The 14,307-nt window shown below is 37.1% G+C and overlaps 2 protein-coding genes across 2 annotated transcripts in view; one reads left to right on the top strand and one right to left on the bottom strand.

Moving 5' to 3' along the window:
• Positions 1–309: 309 nt before the first annotated feature.
• The window catches only part of LOC137393265 (probable ATP-dependent RNA helicase DDX49), a 49,031-nt gene continuing 35,033 nt past the window's right edge, over positions 310–14,307 (top strand). Inside the window, exons 1-5 of the mRNA XM_068079733.1 lie at positions 310–516; positions 898–1,107; positions 2,195–2,316; positions 12,734–12,918; positions 14,108–14,248. Coding sequence (XP_067935834.1) covers positions 393–516; positions 898–1,107; positions 2,195–2,316; positions 12,734–12,918; positions 14,108–14,248 — 782 coding nt within the window. The 5' untranslated portion in view covers positions 310–392. The remainder of the gene's footprint in view (positions 517–897; positions 1,108–2,194; positions 2,317–12,733; positions 12,919–14,107; positions 14,249–14,307) is intronic.
• On the bottom strand, positions 7,350–8,105 carry LOC137392964 (uncharacterized). The gene has a single exon (XM_068079338.1). It carries the CDS (start codon positions 8,103–8,105, stop codon positions 7,350–7,352), a length of 756 nt encoding a protein of 251 aa, XP_067935439.1.

The raw sequence follows: 14,307 nt of genomic DNA, 5'->3' as shown, positions 1-14,307 counted from the left end.
AATATACTATTGAGCATGTCATTGGGTTGATTTAGGTTACTTTAACATTCATTACAAGTTGACTGAATATAGTGTTAGTAGACAACTTTCAATGCGCTTTCATCTGGCGGGATGACTGCTACATTCAGAAGCGGAATTGTTACTTAGCTTTTACAACACATGTATTTTAAAAGCAAGTAAAATTCATACGCGGGCGCGGCTGCGCTCGACGAGCCTACACTCCTTGCGGGAGCCTTATAGAATTATCCGCATTCTATACCGGAGCTAAGGGTGTAACGGCGAGTCTATTTTTGCGAACTGGCACACCTCGTGGAGGTTAAAATTAGCGTACTGTAGATATTTTCGCTAGTCATCGTTATTCTACTTGCCTCCGCCTGAATAGCGCCATTGTCATGGAGTCGACTAAAACCTTTGATCAATTTCAATTTAGTGATTGGCTTGTGAAACAGTGTTCAGCTGTTGGTATGAAGAAGCCGACAGAAATTCAAATCAATTGTATTCCTGCGATAATGAGCGGTATGTTTTTGTTGCAATTTTGTGTTACGAATACAATACTTTACTGCCAACCCAAGAGTGGGGCAATGCGTGAGATTTGGTTTTGGGGCAATTGATGTATCAATGATAGTATATATAAAATTGTGGAAATTGGGGCAAAAGTCGCACGCATTTCTCACGCATTTTCATTTTTTCTTTGGGTTGATTGCGTGAGTCTCATGCCCATTCGATAGTGGTTAAAGTATTTTCAACTAATTATGTAGAAATGAGTAATTTTAGTCCGAAATTACAAAAAGTTCTCGAGTCACGCTTACAATGTTATGGTATTTATTATATTTTGAGAAACATGATTTCTCCTGTTAGTTTAGTGTTGCAGCAATATTGTTACTCATGTCTTTTTAGGCAGAGATTGTATTGGTTGCGCTAAAACTGGGAGCGGTAAAACCGCTGCCTTTGCGTTACCAATATTGCAAAGATTGAGCGAAGATCCATACGGTATTTATGCGTTAATACTGACACCTACACGTGAGCTAGCCTTTCAAATTGGAGACCAATTCAAAGCTCTGGGCAAGCCTATCCAACTGCGTGTAACAGTGGTCACTGGAGGAAGAGGTAACGCTTTTATTCGCCACTATCATTTACCTAGCCACACAATTTCGACAATGTTAGGTAAAAACTTGTGCATGTTGAACTTTCCATTGTATTGCCCGTATTTTAGTTTTTAATGCAGCTCTTAGATCTGAATTCAGTTTAAAAATATCTAGTCATGAGGCTATTTGCTTGTACATTCAACTTTCATGGATTGTTCGGTTATTAATTGTGTCACCTTTTGTTAAATTGCAACATATTGAATACAGCGATTATTACTGTTGAAAATGTGTGGCAGAAAGCTAAACTAACCATACAAAACTGCATGTTATTGAATGGCTGTGTAACAAGCTTTAAACTTTTTCATAAATACCCAATAAGTGGAAGTTTAACGTTATATCTCAGATTCGTACGTAGATTAGGAGTAAGTTCACGATATAATATATAATAAACTTAAATAAGCATATTGTAAATTTAGTATTGATGTATTGGTTACATCATTTGAATTATTTTGCTCAACAACTGTGCAGTTTGTCATGTTGGTCTAATTATATAGTTTGAAGATACTATTTTGTTGTAAAATATATTGTCAGCTATTTTTAGATATTGTGGCTCAGTACCATTTATTACTCAATCTTACATAACCAGCTGTCACTGATATACTCCTGAGATATCTGTCAATAAAACATATGCTTCGAAATTTTAGTTATTGAGCAATTTTGGAACTTAATTAGCAATGTTTATACTAAGCAGTCACATAAACATTTATTTTCGTAATATTGTTAGTGTTAAACAGCAGCTTTCATACTTGAGTGCTCACAATACTGCGGTTAAATATTCAGTTTACCGAGATTTACAGATTCAAAAATTAGTCACCTGGTAGGTAAATTATGTTGAATAGAAAATACCGCTCATGAAATATACAATGTACCAGACTATTTCTTAACTAATATTTGAATTACGAACTACTATAAATACAGTGTTCTAAAATCTTTGGAGCTATATAATATAATTACTAGTCAGTTATACGTTTCTGTTGGTTGTTCGTCGTAACCTGCTACTATTGATACTGTTACTGCTACTGTCACAAGAAGTAAATATATTTTTTTAGACTATGTGCAGCAAGGTCAAGATCTAACGGAAAAACCTCATATACTTATCTCTACTCCTGGCCGACTCGCCGATCTTCTAGAGAATTCCGACACTTTCAGCATCAACAAAATAAAGTTTTTGGTAACAAACTTTTCTTGTTTGTAGTACAGTCAAACCTTTTTTACGAATACAAACAAGCCTCTCCTTATGAGTACAGTTGAGCTTCTTACGAGTACAGTCACACCTCTTTTTACCAGTACAGTCAAGCCCCACCTATGACTGCCATCTTATGCACATTTTCTAATGTATGATGTACATTCCAAGCAAACATTTGACTCGACGCGCAAAGTGATTTCTACCATAAAGGTACGGCCACATGTGATGATTTGATCAAATTTTATCCGAATGAACGAAAAACACAGAAGTATTCTGCTGAAATTCAAAGAGTTGTCAGAGCTGTGCATGCACACCGAAATCGTCGATGAAACGCTCTTAATTGGTTAAACAAATAATTAGCGATTGCGATTTTAGCAGCTTTTGCGATTGGTATAGCCGAACACATTTATTACTACACACAATGAAAGTGCCAGCGCAATTCAACATAGTACATATGATGCAACTGCCTAAATTGCGCTATTGCTGGTTTTTTATCGTTCGGATAGCATGGCTACAAACTGTCTTTTTTAATAATAAAATTTCTTTTTAGCAGCAAAAGTTCCGTTGTAAAAAGAGTTGCCATCTTTAGCGCAATCAAGTCAGTTGCGTTGTATTTACTATGGCAAATCGCGTTAGTATTTTTTTTGCGTGTTGCGTTATGTGTCTTGGACTATATAAATTGCGAAAGCTGCTAGAATCGTGCTCGCTAATAATTTGTTTAGCCAATTAAAAATGTTTTATCGACGATTTCGGTGTGCATGCACAGCTCTGACAACTCTTTGAATTTCAGCAGAATACTTCTGTTTTTCGTTCATTCGGTTAAAATTTGATAAAAGTAAAATTTGATAAAAATAATTTTGTATTTTTCATTAATTTCGTGATTTCGGTCAGAACCAACGATAAAAACGTCACGCGTGGCCGTACCTTATGACATGTCGATTAAGGTGACAATTAAAACGAAAATTTTAGCTAGTTAGAGTAGGCTACACTGCTTATTTCTCTCACCTCTTCATACCTCCACACATTGCCAAGCTTTTGCTTTCTGCATTACCAAGCCACGCTTCTGCTTACCCAACTTTAAAGGTTGACTTGCAACAAAATACACATTACAGTTATTTGGTATCAAAAGATTCACCATGTCTTACTCTATTGTGTTGTAGGAGCCAAATATGTGGAAATGTGATTACAAGCTCTTAAAAGCTCATAAACGAAAAACCGCCGTAGATTGGAATCTGTTTATTTCTCTGACGTAGTCGTGACAGTTTGGTTATTGTCTTGTCACATGATGTTCTCACATGATTTGAAAGGCCAATAAGAAGCTCAATATAAAACTTATCTTTGCACTAGTTTATGACAAACACTTCGGGTTTTACCGAAGACCCCGTATCAAATACAGATGCTCGCTATTTTACAGTTTTGTTTCGGCCTGGTTTAATCGGCAAGTCGTAATCTGATCATGTGACCCAATACTTCGCAAATAATTTTTGCAGCACTTTTCGATTATCACAGATGACCAACAGGCTCGTCATGATTATCAGACAATGATATGTACTCCGAGCTAAGGTTAAAAAGTTAAATGAATTTTTACGGTAAGTTATAAGATATCAGTGCCAAAAGTGACAGCATTACAATCACTGCGTTTCCATGACCCGCATAATTCGCAAATTTGAGCCAATCCGCAAGTTATCCGCGTAATGGAAACGGTATAATTTCCGCATAATTCGCAAGCTAAGCGAGTTTTGCGATCCGTAAAACTTTATCGAATCCATCATGCTTGCGAATCATGGAAACAGTACCGATGCGCATGATCCGAATGAAGCGCATTAACTACCGCACCAGCTATTCAGTTTTAAACATTTTCAGTACTTCCGCTCGTACTTGGCCGGCCAGCTTCATGCGTTTTTAACTGGTGATATTATTTCATCATTAAATAATGCCAAACACACCGTTTAGCGACGAAGAAATATATAACATGTTATTGCTAATTGAAGAAAACAACGTGCAAAAGCGAATCGATGGAAAGGTGCAAAAAAACCAAGAAATTTTTAAAAGTTTAGCAGATCAGCTGGAGGGCAGCAGAAGCTTCGAACAAATTAGAAATAAATGGAAAGCCCTAAAGAAACGCTATTTGGAGGAAAAGAGAGAGTGTTCTAAATCTGGTAAGTTTTGTGGTGAAGTATGAAAAATGTAAAAAATGGTTGATTTGAATTAGTCGATCTAGTATAATTATCGTCGTTTTTAAACAGAAATTTGTCATTTTTTACGTTCAAGATTTAACATACATGCATATCAACATCTAAGCTAAAAAATGATGTTATAGCATATGAGATGGGTTAGATTAGCCTATGTACATAGCAGACCTGTAGGAATTGTTGAAAGAAAAACAATAAATGAATCAGAGTGATTTTTTAAATTGAAGCAGAAAATTGCCTAAAATAATCTCAGATGAACTTCTAAAAGGTTATCTATATATTTTTAAATTTCGTTGATTTAAAACTGTGATCCTCTTAATTTTACGATGCATGTATGTAATTTCCTCAGCCTTCCTTCCAGTCTGGAAGAACCACACATATTACATTATATTATTATATTATATTACATATAACGTTTTGTTTGAAACTTAATGTAAATGTTTGAAGTGCCAAAATACATCTGGATTGTATAGCTATCTATTTGCTTGTTATTCAGGAGCTCCACCGTCAAGCTGGCGGTTTTATGAAAACATGCAGCGACTTCTTGATCATCGACCAATCGCTAATGACGTTAATCCTGGACTTGCAGCGATCGATGCAGATGAACTTCAGAGAGCCGAAGGTATTTTTGGAGATGTGAAGTTTATAGGAAGCTCAACATGTTTATGGCTCTGCGCAAACTTTAAAACTTTGTTTTAATTAAAAAAATACACTGTCATAGCCAGGCTATATTATAAATAAATCGAACTTGATGTTCTTTCTTTAAACACATTACATAACCATTTTGTTTTTGTTTTATTCTACAGGAGGAGAGCAAACATCAATGACTGCATCTATGACCACATCTGCGACTACATCAACGACCACATCAACGACCACATTAACGACTGCATCTTCTTTTTCTTCTGTATCTTCTTTTTGTGCATCTGCTTCTGCTTCCTCTGTATCTGCTTCCTCTGTATCTGCTTCCTCTGCATCTGCTTCTACTGCATCTTCTCCTTCTGCATCTTCTTCTCGAACCATTCCTAGAAGCGGCTTCTCTCGCAAACGAAGGGCCGAAGCCTCTGATGAAGTATATGAGAAAATGGGAAGATTGCTGGAGAAAAGCAATGACCATTTGTTGAGTGGTTTTAAATCCATAATGAAAGATGTAACTTCAGCTTTTACCAATGCTTTGCTACAAAGCCAATACTATCGAACACCAGCTCACCACCCTTCTCAATCACCCGCGTACCACCATTCTCAGTCACCCGCTCAACCCCCTTTGCAATCACCCTCTTACCCTCCTTCGCAACTATCCACTCAACCACCTTCACAACTATCCACTCAACCACCTTCACAATCACCCTCTTATCAGTCTCTGCAACCACCTGCTCATTCGCCTTTGCAATCACCCTCTTACCCTCCTTCGCAACTATCCACTCAACCACCTTCACAACTATCCATTCAACCACCTTCACAACTATCCACTCAACCACCTTCACAACTATCCACTCAACCACCTTCACAATCACCCTCTTATCAGTCTCTGCAACCACCTGCTCAGTCGCCTTTGCAATCACCCTCTTACCAGCCTCTGCAACCACCTGCTCACCACCCTGTGCAACCACATGCTCACCACCCCGTGCAACCTCCTGCTCACCACCCCGTGCAACCACCTGCTCACCACCCCGTGCAACCACCTGCTCACCACCCCGTGCAGTCACCCTCTCACCCCCTATCTCCTGCTCAATCAATTTCTGCAGCTCTTTTGGAGTCAAGATCTACCCTTGATGATTTTTTGGATTAATTAATAAGTTAATCAAGCTTAATCTAGTCTTCAGGCATTACTGTTATTAAATATTATTATCGTCGTTCATATTACTTTTCTTTAATATATTATATTATATCCTACAAATATCACTCAACTACTGAAAGTCGGCAAACCCCACCTTGCAGCTTTCTGATACTGCAGTTCATTTGCTTGTTGCATGGCAACCACAATCAGTAACAAAGTAACTGACTTGTGCATAGTTTGTGATCATCCGATCTTACTGGCAAGGTACCCATATTCAACTGTCATTTCAATACTATTAAATTAATTTCAACATTAACGAGTTGATAGATTTGTTTTTTAAGTGCTATAGTAAGGGATTGATCTGTTAATTGGAATTTCAAACATATGCATGAGCTTGGAAACAAAATAAAGTAACAGTTACGCAAGGGTTTATTTGACCAGCCAAATTGTGAACCAAGAATTAATTATAAGATACAGGTTATTGTGAGTAATATAAATGGGGGAAGTAACATAATGACTAGATTTATAAAATTGTTAAGACAGACAAAACACACTCTTTAGTATAATGTTACATTGACAATGAATTTAAAATATATGTTTGACGGATTAGAGTGCCCCGGGTTTGCAACACGAGTTGATAAACCGAGTTATATTTACAAACGTGAGTTTGTAAAATTAAGGTGCAATTTACTATTATTACAGTAGCATAACTATTACAGTTATGCTACCGTGATAATATATGGCGAATTAGATTTATGGCTAATTTATAGTGATATAAATTAGCCATAATCTAATCACCAGATATATGGCGAATCAGAGTGTCCCGGGTTTGCCAATCGGGTTGAAAAACTCGGTTGGCAAAATTATAGTTTTACTGTTACTACATACACAGTTTAATTTCTATTTGCTAACGGGTGCCTGTCGGAGTACCATTGTTAATATAACCAGATCTACAGTTATGCTACCGTAATAGTAGTATATTGCAAAGATAACTCGGTTTATCGACTCGGGATGCAAACCCGGGCACTATAAGGCTCCATAGATATGGCTTAGCAGTGGAAAGATTTTCGCAAAGGATAGTTGGCAGATAAATGGTCCTTTATTGCTTCGCGAATCGGTTGTGCTTCCTTGTCCGTAGTTAAGTCGGAGATTGTAACTGGCTGCTGAAAGAGTTCTTGAACTGCAGGTGGTACAGGAGTTTTTAAACTTTCACAAATGTTGTGAAGCATGCAGCATGTTGTAATGAGCAGTGGAACTACAGTGTATGCAACATCCAACCGCTTGCTCAAGCATCTCCAACGGCTTTTCAATCTCCCAAATGCAATTTCGACAGACATGCGGCTACTGCTGAGGTATACGTTATAGCTTTCCTGCGCTGGTGTTAGATTTTTACCCGGATAGCCTTTCATGATGTGTGCGGATATGGGGTAAGCCGGATCACCTAAAATGTGCAAAGGCACGGCAACATCATTGATCATCAAGTCATGTTTTGGAAGTCTAGCGTCCAGAAAGCCTGCTAGAGGTGACCGGTGAAAGACAGTCGCATCATGCGCTGAGCCAGACGTGTTGCAGTAGATATTCCTAAATTTAAAGTGTGGGTCAACTACAGCCTGCAAAACTATGGAAGGATACTGTTTGCGGCATATGAAATTCGAGTATCCGTCAGAAGGAGTGATTGCAATGTGGGTCCCGTCAATGGCTCCAATAGCTTGAGGGTAGCAATACTTCAGCCTGTTATGGTGAGCTAGCTGTAAAGCTTCTTCGAGCTCATACCATTTTATGTATTGCGACTTTCGTTTGGCCATTGCTTCACAGAAGCCGTACATACTTCGATGAACGGTAGCTTTACTAACTCCAAACGCTTCTGCAACCACTCGATATTCTGCACAAGATGCCAGCTTGTACAAAGCAATGCAAACTCTAAAATAAACAAAGACGGGACAAGATATAATTTTCAAAATATAATTGCATAACTTTTTAGACATGCGCATGACCATATTCTGCAACATAAAAATAAGAGATGCCCTAAAATAGCTTCATTTTGCTTGTTGCAACACTGAATATTTAGTGAAGGGTAATTTGTTACAAAGGTTTGACAAGGATCAATCGTCATCATCTATCTGCATACATGTTAGTTATAACAACAAAGCTTATTACTGTAAGTGTGCTAACCTGATTGCAGTAATATTAGTTTCGCAAAATACTGATTTTAAAATTAAATCATCAAATTTATTCAAGCGACAACACGAAGACGACTGAATGTGATACATATAGTTGAGCATGTACCTTTTTTTCAGTGGAATTGGCGTTCTCACACATTCAATTGTTGGTGCCATGTCATCTTGCACCTCATCGCACAGTCTGTCTACAACTTCCTGAGGGAGTCTGACATTCTCAATCCATTTGTCGTCTAGACTTTTTAAAAGGACATTTTCGTACCAAGAATCGGTTCTCTAAAGCATAAAAAACGTACATATTATTTAGATGTACTTTAAAACGATAAATTAAATACTTACTGAAACCATTCTATAATTTATATGGTTAATAGGTAAATGGTTTATTTTTGTCATACTCACTGATTGGAGGCTCATCCATTCGTCCGGAGCTTTCCTTTTTCTTGGAACAGTGAGTTGCTGCGGCTGCCATAACGGAAAAGCTAGGGCCAATATTATCTTATTTCTGATGGCAATGCTGATTCCGAAACATAGCGTAAGTAAAACCATGCAACAAAAAAAATGTATCGCTGTATCCACTGAGCTAAGCATGGTTGTCGCGCGCAACTAAACAACGCCGCTAACTATTAATAACTTCCTGCGTACAATTATTTACCTTTTTCAAAAAAGCGCCTGAGTCAATCCGCATCATGCGAATGTCGTAGAGTGTCCTTGGAAACACTTAATGCGCAACTAGCGCACAACTCCAAATCCGCAAGATGCGAATGATTCGAATCATGGAAACGCAGTGAATGATGATAAAACAGACGCGTAAGAACAATAGACATGGTTTTATTGAATGCGTGAAGTATATTTGTGAAAATATTTCGACGAATAAGGTTGCATGAAAGTGTAAACAGAAACCATCTACCACAGCTACATCACATTTGAGCCATTTTGGAAAGAGAATCCAAACTACGGCGGTCTTGTGTGGCTGCGATTAACTGTTAGTTTTTTAGCTTTTAGGAGCTTGTAATCACATTTCCACATATATTGCACCTACAACAAAACAGAATAAGACATGGTGAACCTTTTGATACCAAATAACTGTAATGTGAATTTTGTTGCAACTCAACCTTCAAATATAACAACAATAAAAACCTTTTTGTTTTTCTCTGCATATTTATTTTTTGCATCTTGTTACATCAGCATATAACGTATTTGTTTTAATGCTCTGCATGATTGTTAATAGCATATGAATTTCTTAAAAATTTATTGTAGGATTTTGAGCTGTTGAACAAATTAAACAAATTACAGTGTACAGACATCTTTGTTCCAACATAATTACTGATAAATTTTCTTTTAGCGGTTTGACTGTACTTAGAGGTAGAGGTTTAGCTGTACTTGTAGGTAGAGGTTTGACTGTACTTGTAGATAGTGGTTTGACTGTACTTATTGGTAGAGGTTTGACTCTATTTGTAAGTAGAGATTTGACTGTACTTGTAGGTAAGTGTTTGACTGTACAATGCCCCCTCGAGATACAATGTTAATCCGTTCCAAGGCTGGCATCGTATGGCGAAAAAATTGTCCGGGTATAGAAACCGTTGTAATTATACAATGAAAAAAGGTCAAAATCGTCCAAAATTTTATAAAAATGCTGCAAATATTGAAAATTAGTAACAAAATAGTATGTTACTTTAGTTACTATTACTAACTTTAGTAACTATAATTACTTTAGTAACTATAGTTACCTACAGTAGCTTTATTGTATTAAGTGCACCTAGTGATTACAATCTGCAATACTGTAAAATTGTAATCTTTGTACCAAATGCAGCTCGTACGGTAACAAGTTCTTACCTTCAAAAGGTACGCGTAACATAAGCGTTGAGTTCACTTCAAATAAGTTTAGCTTGCCAAACTCACCCTTAAAACCAAGTTTTAGTATGTATTTTGAACTATTTTAATGAATTTCAACTTTTTATCACAAAATTTTATCCTTCATAAGTTTCTGTCTTCACTTTCATTATAAAATTTAGCGTGTCTGGTTGAAACCTTTTTCAACCAGAATTCAATAAGAAAGGCCGAGCGATGCAGTTATCGAAAGCGGCCTCTCACACACCTGACCATTTAATGGCAACCGAAAAGAAAAATGAAATTTTATTTACTATACAGAACGTACATACCTTTGGAGTAACGTGACGTTACCTGGTATATTGTAGCGAATAAAGCAGAGAGGGGGAAAAACGTATCAATGCTAATTATGTTGCTGTACACTTGAAGATTAATTTAATACGTAATACAATGGAATTTTTAGCAAGCTAAAGAAGGTTGTCTAGTCCTGTCCAATTTTTCTTCTGGTTTAAAAGAAAAAAATGCTGGTGCAATGCAGAAAACTGTTAACTTGCTAAAGCTTGTAGAAGGATCCAGAGAAGGTGCTACAGTAGTTTTTCTTGTATGAAATGTGCACAAGAATCAATGTAACCATACGTACAAAGTTTATCCGTATTTATACCCTAGATGACAGGGCTTTAACAAGTTTCAGAAAGTAATGTGAATGCGTCAACTATCTTGAGTAGCTAGTTATATGAGTTACATACATATGATGAATTGTATTCACGTAGGAGATAACAAGCCCACCTGCAAAGACATGGTTAAACAAGAAAATAAAACATAAAATCAATAGGAAACAAATAGAATGAATAAAATATGAAAAACATGCCACACAAGAGATAAATAATATATATTATACATGCACTGTTTTAATGTACCAGTCCACATCATTAAATTAAACACTTGAAATATTTCTGCCAATGTGGGGTTTTCTGTATCTTCTACTTCCTCGCCTTTACTAAATGGTTGCTCCTTTTGAATCCTGATCTCGTGCATGACCTAGCTCATTCAAATCTTCAGTCGGAAGCTCTTTCTTGTGCTTGCTTTAATGGGGTTCTTGTTTTAATAATAATTGCAAATGCTGATTGGTTGCGATCATATTCCTTGACAATGTTAATAATATGGGTGCTTTCTTCTTATTTAGGACATCCAACTTTGTTGACGTAGAAATCATTTTCCTTCGGTTTGTAACGTTTGTATCGGTCTCAGATTCCATAGCTAACAAATTAAATGTAGATACTTGTAGTTATATATGTAAGCTGACTTAAAAGTTTATAGTAAAAGATATAATAACGCTACAAATGAATATTTGCTTTCGCTTGTGTATTTTACACAAAATTTTCCACGCGGAATGCAGACATGAGAGGAGTCGATCATCATGTCTCTTCTAAACGTTCTGAAAATGTTTTCGGCAAACTATATTTCGGTGTCTTTTTTATTTCGACGTGCGTTATGAGCACACCGACCGCCAAATTTTAACTCGGGCGAAACTTTTCTCAAAATCGTATGGTGAAATAAAATTCGTATAGCGAGGTGAAGATATCACAATGTTTGACTTCGTAAGGTGAAAAAATCGTATATCAGGGTAATCGTATCTGGAGGGTGCACTGTACTTGTAAGTAGAGGTTTGACTGTACTTGTAAGTAGAGGTTTGACTGTACTTGTAAGTAGAGGTTTGACTGTACTTGTAAGTAGAGGTTTGACTGTACTTGTAAGTAGAGGTTTGACTGTACTTGTAAGTAGAAGTTTGACTGTACTTGTAAGTAGAGGTTTGACTGTACTTGTAAGTAGAGGTTTGACTGCAATTCCTAGTTAAAAGTTTTGCCGCTTAACATAAATGAAACAAATTTGGTAAAGTTTTGCCAAAGAAATAACTGGAAGTTGATGCTTTGTGAAATCTTTTCTTAATGTTTATTAGTCCTCAGCTAGCTAAATACATACTAGATTACTGGTTGGTGAAGACTCCTTTCCTGTACCAGATGTTGCCAGTGGTTGGCGGTCACTTGATAAGAATCATGAGCATCAGTCTCAGATTTCGGAATCGGATGGATGGACATGAGGGAAATCTTTTAGGGGTTTCCTCAATGCTTTCTGTCAATTGCCTAATCCTACCAAAGTATGGTTTGTTGGATCGCAAAAAGAATCCCATTTTTCAATCAATGCGCAATTCCAGTTTGTGGTCCGCATTTTTTAGCAACAAGGTACAAAAGATTATAAGCCACTTTGGTCATCCTTAAAGTGGGACATTGTTGATATCAAATGCAGATATTGTTTTTTTTGTAAATATTTGTCTTATTTTACTATCGAAGTTGTAATACTGATTGCTGCAAAGATTTATATCTTCCAAATTAATAGTTGAGAACCTAGTAGACACTCCTCATTTGTTACAGGTGTTGGATGAAGCTGACAGATTATTAACAGACTTTGGTGACTTTGCTGAGCAAATGGAGCCAATATTTAAAAGCATTCCGCAGAAGAGGCAGACACTGCTCTTCAGTGCCACCATGTCAGATACGTTCAAGGAACTACAGAGGTCGGCAATGGCAGAACCCTTCTTCTATGAAACTGTCTCTCGGTCCGTTTTTTGCTTCTCTTCGATAAACAATATTTTGCTTTAGATGCATTGTTCAATTTTCTTTTAGACTTCAGTCATCATTCTAAAAAACCTGCTTTGTTCTGATTGCCAAAATAGCTGTAGAGATATTTTAATCATTTTTTCTTGTTTAATCCGCAGGGTTCATGCGTCTAGTCAGCAGATTTTATATGTTTAGTCAGCAGGGTTCATACGTCTAGTCAGCAGATTTTATATGTTTAGTCAGCAGGGTTCATACGTCTAGTCAGCAGGGTTCATACGTCTAGTCAGCAGAGTTCATACGTCTAGTCAGCAGGGTTCATACGTCTAGTCAGCAGGGTTCATACGTCTAGTCTGCAGGGTTCATACGTCTAGTCTGCAGGGTTCATAGGTCTAGTCTGCAGGGTTTATAGGTCTAGTCAGCAGGGGTCATAGGTCTAGTCAGCAGGGTGCATAGGTCTAGTCAGCAGGGTTTATACATTTAGTCAGCAGGGTATATACATCTAGTCAGCAGAGTATATACGTCTAGTCAGCAGGGTTCATAGGTCTAGTTAGCAGGGTTTATACGTCTAGTCAGCAGGGTTTATACGTCTATTCAGCAGGGTTTATACATCTAGTCAGCAGGGTTTATACGTCTATTCAGCAAGGTTTATACGTCTATTCAGCAGGGTTTATACATCTAGTTAGCAGGGTTTATACGTCTAGTCAGCAGGGTTTATAAGTTTAGTCAGCAGGGTTCATATGTTTAGTCAGCAGGGTTTATACGTCTAATCAGTAGGGTTTATACGACTACTCGTCTAGTCAATAGGGTTTATTGGTCCAGTCAGCAGGGTTTAAACGTCTAGTCAGCAAGGCTGAAGCCTAAATACCAGATAGATAGGAATCATGTGTTTAGTCACGAGAACTTGAGTGTAGCTTAGGACCCTTTTTTGTTCTAGTTCTTACGGACAATGTAATATAATTAGGTTGAGAAACTAAATTGCGTCTCTCTGGGTTTAGATATATGCACCTACAAGAGTGTTTATTATTTTATAGGAAATGATTGTAATGTTTTTACTACCATTCTTTGTATTTTAATACACATAAACTAATTATTAATTAGTTTAAAATCTCAGCAGGATATCTATAGGTGAATAATGACTGTGGGGTAGACAATTCCTAGCTAGGAATTAATTGTTAATGTTTGTTTCAGTGTGGCCACTGTTGAGCAGCTAGAGCAGCTTTACATGCTTTGCCCATATGAGGTCAAGGACGCATACTTAGTACAGATACTGCGAGAGTTCCTCGCTGAGAACAAGAACAGTCTCATCATGGTTTTCTCTCACACTTGCAAGTACGTGCCCCATGAATGACACCTGTCTATCTATGTCATATGTAGTGTTTAATCAAATT

This window comes from Watersipora subatra, chromosome 4, assembly GCF_963576615.1.
Source record: "Watersipora subatra chromosome 4, tzWatSuba1.1, whole genome shotgun sequence".
Taxonomy (NCBI): domain Eukaryota; kingdom Metazoa; phylum Bryozoa; class Gymnolaemata; order Cheilostomatida; family Watersiporidae; genus Watersipora; species Watersipora subatra.
Note: the sequence above shows the minus strand (reverse complement) of the source record. Positions and strands in the feature narration are given on the sequence as shown.

Excerpts from the sequence above, each read along its gene's own strand:
- LOC137392964 (XM_068079338.1), bottom strand. The coding sequence starts at position 8,105 with ATGGCCAAACGAAAGTCGCAATACATAAAATGGTATGAGCTCGAAGAA.